Raw genomic sequence first — 6,691 nt, forward strand, 5'->3', positions numbered from 1 at the left:
TGAGTGAGAGGAATCTAACTGGTGAAAATTTTCTCATATTCTGTCTTAGATAATGATAATGATCACATACTCTGTCTTAGATCTTTTTGTAGCTGCCTGGAAAAACTCAGAGAACTAGTACTTATCTGACATGCCCTAATGCTACATATATAAGTAAGCTCCAAGATTAGAACTGAGTAATTAAATATTATATATATATATATAACATAATCTAGCTTTTTTCAGTAAGAAAACAAATAGTGTTGAAGTACTTATCATGTTGAACTTCCCTTGAGCTTGATTGCAAGCCCTTGCATCCTTTCATAGTCATCAATCGGTATTCTCCACATGCAATCAAAAAAATATTAACATGCCTAAATGATTACCAAAGGCAGTCTTCTCTTCATCGAAGTGGTGCATAAAAATTTGGTGATAAACCCGGAAGTCATCCATAAAACTCAGCAAGGCACTCCCTGCTGTCTCATCTACCAACTGATCATTCTGAGGTAAAGGGAACAGGTCATTTGGACTTGCCTTATTACACACATACGCCATGCAGGCAGTTTAGGCATTAGAACTACATTAGTCAGCCAGTTTGGATATTTTACCTCATGAATGTGTTTAGCTGCTAGTAGGGTCTCGACCTCCTTTCTAAGGATTTTTCTCCTATCCGTGGATAGATATCTTTTCTTCTTAATCATTGACTTATGGATCAGGTCGACTGCTAACCGGTGTGAAATTATAGCTCTGTTGACTCTCGATATATCCTCTTGACACCAAGCGAAGACCTTTCAGTTTTTACTCAACACTTGGATAAATTCCTTCATGACTTCTTCAGCCAGACTAACTACAATCTTCATCTTTCTTTCTGGGTGTAAAGGGTCAATCCCTACCTCCTCTAACTTGACAACCGACTTAGGACGGTCAACCAATTCTTCTCGCTCAGTCTGTCCAGAGATGGCATGCACTCGCATCTCCTTCTTCCCCATCTTTCAACAAACATAGATATAGCATTCCCAGGCTGTTCTTTGATCACAATGGGCCACCCCAATGCCACTCGGTGTTCTGAAGTTCATGCAAAGATGTTCAATGGAAATCAGGGCCCCCAAAGTCCTCCAATCCCATTCATCTAAGTATCATTTTATGGGAACATGCCAAGTCTACCACAAAGAACTCTATGTTCATCTTTCTCACATTCGAGTAGGTTCCCAGCTCAACCGGCAACTTGATGGACCCTTCCAACTCGACAGAATCCCTGGTTTTTCTCGCCAAGGGAGTTTGGACTGGTTTGATCCTATCACAAGATAGACCCAACTTGTTGATTACCTCCATGTAGAGGATATTAACACGTATCCACTAGGACCCGCATGATCACGGTCCCACTTACATCCATAGCTATCACCAGGGCATCCTTGTGCGGAACTAATCCTCTCGGCAAATCATCGCTCGTTTGGTCCTATTTCACAAAAGGTAAGAAAAGTGATGTGGGTAATATTGTCTTTTTGGCGGGGACGACACGCTTTCACATTTCAATAAGAAATTGGTATAACAAAAGATTGAAAAAAAAAAGAAGAAAAGAATCCTCAAAGAATCTGTACATATATAGTACAAATGTTATTGGCTTGGGGAAATGCACAATGCAAAATGCAATCGAATTTCTATGATATATTTTTTTATGACCTAAGTTTATCGGTTTAGTTAAAGAGGTGGTCTCCTATAAGATCGTCTTACAGTCTCAATCCGTGAGACGAGTAGACTATAATAAAAATCAATCATAACAGAAATTGGAATATAATCAATAGTTTAAGTCTTATATATAATACTACCTCCGTCCCAAAATGGTTGTCTGATTCGTTTAACGAAGCTTGACTGAAGTTATTTTTTAATCTAATTTTTAATAATATTAAGTTTAGCATTAATATATAAAATTTATATATTTAGAAACTACATTAAAAGTACTATTAAACACAAAAAATTAAATTTAAAAATAATAAAAATTTACTAAAGAAAATAAGTAATGAAGAAAGAGTTGCTTTGACCAATGAATAGTAAATAGGACAAGTAAAATGGGACAGAGGGAGTACTAGTTTTTCTTATGCGCGATACGCAAAAAATAGGTGCCCAATATTAATAGTTTATATTAAAATTTTATATTTATTTAGATTTTTGATATTTAAATTATTGTAAATAATAATAATAATGTAAAATATTTTTATAAATTTTATATTTATATTTTAGAAAATAACTAACATATATTTCCAATATATAATATGTATATATTATTATTATTGAAGAAAATAAGAAAAATATATAGTGGCTGCATGTGCATGGTAACAATAGTGGAAAAGATAACGGAAGTTATAACGGTAGGGATATGTTTGTCTAATATATTGTAAAGTACAACTTTTATAGCATAATGTATAAAAAAATTTTAACGGAAAAAACGGACATAAATGAAGGATATAACCTTCATTCACACTTATTATGCTTTTAGATTTTATATCATAAATGTAGTATTTTTATAGCAAAACTGTAATAAATAATTTACAAGAAATAAACTAATAACATAACATAATTATATATATCATAAGTGCTTTAAGCATTATATATAATACTTTATAGTATAAATGTAGTATTTTATAACAAAACTTTAATTGAAAATTTGTAGGAAATAACACTACAAGAAAAATCGCAATTCGCGACGGAAAAAATTCCGTCGCGATATAGCGACGGAATTAATTTCCGTTGCAAATTAAAGACAGAATCGCGACGGAATTATTTTCCGTCGCAATTTTTGGCGCAAATAGGAAACAAAACCCGCACAAATTTGGCGGTAAAAAAATCGCGACCGAATTTGCGACCGGTTTTATTTTCGTCGCGAAATAACGACCGAAATGACGACGGATTTAATTTCCATCGTGAAATGGCGATGAAAATTACGACGGAATTTATTCCATTGCTAAAATGAACAATTCTCATAAAAATAATAAATATCGCAAGGGAGTAAAATGACGTTGCTTGATTTGTTTTTTGTTTTTTTTTTTAAAGCATATATTATATTTATAAAAAAAAAAAAACAAAAACTATAACCCTAATCATATTTTTCTTTTCAGCAGTTCAGCCGCACAGCTTCAATCCCTCAACCTTCGCCCCTTCGCCATGGCCGCCGCCGACGCCACTGCCACAGCTGCCGACAACGCCACCGCCATAGCCACAGCTACCGACGCCACCGCCATAGCCACAGCTCACACACCACCGCCACCGTCGTTTCTTCTGATTAAGAGAGCACTGCGACGCTGCCGCTGCCATCGCCTCCCCATCGCCAGAGCCGACGCCTCCACCCCAGCCACCGCCGTCCACTCACCAGTCATCACTCACGCTGTCACGCAGGCCGCAGCCACCACTCGCCTGACCACCGCTGAAGGCCACCGGCGACAAAAGAGGTAATGTTTATACTGATTGTTTCAATTCATCTGTATTGTTTCAATTCAATATTATTGATTTACTGATTTAGGGCTTTACCCCTTTGCTTGTTGCCACGGCTTTTACCAAGTTTTGTTTCAATTCAATATTCTTGATTTACTGAATATTTATGGTTGTATGTGGTTAGGTGGGTATTTTCATGGGTGTGGTGATCTAAGTTATGGAGTTGATATAGAGAAGATTAGATGGATGGGCACAACTGGAACTTAAATTAAGCACTGATGATATCTTAGGTTAATTTGGAATTGGTGTCCTAGAAATCCTAGGCTAGAAATAAATTCTAGTATCTGTTTTTATGACTAATTTATTATCACTAATTTACTAATTTTTCTTTAGCTAAAACACTTCTGATCTTGCAGGTTGAAGAGGTCAAAACATGGTTTGAGTAGAGACTGATAGCTAAAATGGTACTGATGTCATTATGAGAGAGGCAAACATGACTTGCATTTCATTCAGTTTGTGTATTTTCCTGGACTTAATGTTTTATATAACTTAATCTGGAGTTTGCAAACCGCAGATGAACTTTTTTTGACTACTTGCAGTGATGAAATAATTTAGACATTGCTGCAAAAGCTTGCAGTTACAGATCCTCCTTTCACTTTGACCCCACTTTAGCCACTAAATATAGATTGTTTCCTGCACAATCACTTTCTAACTGTCGTATTTCAGTTTTTCAGATTTAGAAGTATAACCATCAATTCATGTGCTTGCCTTTAAAGATGGAGGCTCTAGAAGTTGTTCTTTCTCAAGCTCTTGGCCAAGCAAGGCCTATTACTGATTTTCTACATGAGAATGGTAAAATATTTGTATCTGAATACTTAGGATTGCTATGCTTTATTGCATGAGATAGTGAAAAACTCAAGGATGCCTCATTACTAGCTGTTAATGCTTTCTGGTTTAGATAAGTTCATTTCAAAGTAATCATTTGAATTCATCTCATCAAGTAATGAAAAGCTCAAAATTTTGCCTTTAATTATCTTTGTACCCTACACTAGAAATTTTATAATTCATGAATGGCTTAATGTTTGGCTTCTAACACTAAACTGCATGTCAATGTTATGTTTTGTACTATTATTTAATTCTCTAAATGAGGGATGATTTATTATTAACCTTGCAGTGATATGTAATGCTTTAAAGTTATGTTTTCATTATTGATGATTTATTATCCCTGAGGTGCTTTCCCTGCCACATAATATATAATGTTTCCTTGATTTTATGTATCTACTCTAATGATTTTATACCTTCTAATACTTCCTTTTGAGTAGGGATTATCCTCTATATGAATTCTACTTGTTTACTTTTCTTTCAAGGAAGTTAGTCTATTTAGAAGTTAAAATCTGTGTAGCACATTTTAACTATTTGTTTGTTGCCGGACTTGGATATTTCTCAAGTCCATATTGCAGGGTGTTGATGAGCCGACTGTTCGTAGTCTTAATGGATGCAGAGTTACTGATCAAGTTTTGCATTTAGTTCCTAATATTCAGGTGTTTGTGAGCTAAATTATTTGAAGTAACCTATGTTGTCTTAATCTTATTACTGATCAGTGTTATTCATCAATTCCCCTGATTATGCAGTTATGCTCTCTCTATCCCTCTCCCTCTTCCTTTATTTTTATTTTAAATTGTTTAAAGTTTAGTTTAGCCTTAGCCCTTATGCAATTGCAATTTTAGAGTTTAGTTTTGTCCTACTTTTACTGGCATAAGCTGTGAGAAAAATTAATTTTGACCGTAGTTCAACTTTGAGTGCTCCTTTTTCCCCTTTTCCCTTCTTAATCCAAATGTTTTCCTCTTCTTCATTTTAATTGAAAATTTTCAGTTCTTTAATGGCTGCCATAACATGCCTTGTTGGATTACATTATGGGCACATTCTTATTCAGGTCAAGGTAAGATGCGCTCTGCTGCTATTTGGCTGATTTGAAAACTTAAATTAAATCCGGCCTATCATTATTTTCTTCATCTTTTTTATCCCACGTTTCTGTTCTTTTAATGTAGGGTCACAAGCAAAGGATAATATTATGGTCCATATTCTCCTTCCCACTACTGATTGTAGGTAATGTTGCTTGTATTTCACATGCATTCATATCTATGAATTAAAATTTGGTAATAAAACAATGCCTGAAGTTTTGTTCTTTCAGGAGTTCCTCTTTCTAAACCACTCTATACGTTGAGCTATATGTTCACCACTCTATATGTTAGTTTTTCTAATTTCTGTATTTCTTTATTTCAATTGACTTTGCAGGTTAAAAAATGACCATGGACAAATTTTTGATATAGTTCTTTATTTAAAGAGCTTAAAGTGCTTAAGAACATAGGGCTCCTACATTTTCCTATGCTCATGATTTTACTCCCCTCTTCACTTAAATCCTATTTGTCTATATTCAATTTTCAACCAAGGGGTCCTTTGCTCTATGGGATTTTAGGTACAATAACAGTAGTGGCCAAAGACTTTGTAGCTTTCAATTATTTTTAATTTGGAACTGTAAATTTGTAATTTCATGGATTATTTTTTAGTTTTTACAGTGAGTGAAGTACACTGTAATTGGAATTGTAATGGTGTTTCTGTAATTGGAATTGTAATGGTGTTTCTGTAATTGGAATTGTAATGGTGTTTGTATTGAGTTGAGAGTTACAATGTATAAAAAGGAATATTTTTGTCTTTTTTAAGGAGTATCTGCGTCTGTTGTATAAAGAACAGACGCAGATACCCTATTTTTTTCCTATTTTTTTAAAAAATATTTTGCCACCAAATTGCGACGGAAACATTCGCAATGGAATATTTCTGTCGCGATTCCATCGCAAAATTTTGCAACGGAATTATTCCGTTGCGAAATTTTGATGACGGAAATTTTCCCTCGCAAATGAAGATACGACAAGCCGATACGCGACGGAACGAATTCCGCCGCGATTCCGTCGCAAAACTCGTTGCGTCGCGATTCCGTCGCAAAACTCATTTCACGACGGAATTTAGTTGTTTTGCGACGGAATTTTTTCGTCGCGAATCGCGAATTTTCTTGTAGTGAAATATCTTTTAGTTTAGTTTGTGAATAGGTGTGAAATTCTCTCCTTTTATTTATTTTCCATACCCCTTTCTTTTTTAAACTATTTACCCTTAGCCCCGTTACAAGCCGAATAAAGACCTATTTGATCATTTCATGCATTCCAAAGGTTGATCTAGTGGGAGTAAGAAAGGCAAGCGTATGGGATCTCATCTTGAGCCATGTTTTGCATAA

General features: G+C 34.9%; 1 protein-coding gene across 5 annotated transcripts; it reads left to right on the forward strand.

Moving 5' to 3' along the window:
* The first annotated feature begins 3,084 nt into the window (after positions 1 to 3,084).
* Positions 3,085 to 6,123, forward strand: LOC115998601 (poly(A) polymerase PAPalpha-like). Of its 5 annotated transcripts, XM_031238209.1 has the most exons (7): positions 3,085 to 3,422; positions 3,822 to 3,869; positions 4,132 to 4,257; positions 4,854 to 4,946; positions 5,278 to 5,344; positions 5,454 to 5,511; positions 5,701 to 6,123. In XM_031238209.1, exons 3-7 carry the CDS (start codon positions 4,249 to 4,251, stop codon positions 5,771 to 5,773), a joined length of 300 nt encoding a protein of 99 aa, XP_031094069.1. In that variant the 5' UTR covers positions 3,085 to 3,422; positions 3,822 to 3,869; positions 4,132 to 4,248; the 3' UTR covers positions 5,774 to 6,123. The 5 variants fall into 5 exon arrangements, 3 of the variants coding, with proteins under 3 accessions (XP_031094069.1, XP_031094068.1, XP_031094070.1); XR_004093915.1 differs by having other exon boundaries at positions 3,822 to 3,923; positions 4,132 to 4,946; XR_004093916.1 differs by having other exon boundaries at positions 4,140 to 4,946.
* Positions 6,124 to 6,691: the final 568 nt, after the last annotated feature.

The sequence above is a fragment of the Ipomoea triloba genome, chromosome 12 (genome assembly GCF_003576645.1).
Source record: "Ipomoea triloba cultivar NCNSP0323 chromosome 12, ASM357664v1".
In the NCBI taxonomy this organism is placed as follows: Eukaryota; Viridiplantae; Streptophyta; class Magnoliopsida; order Solanales; family Convolvulaceae; genus Ipomoea; species Ipomoea triloba.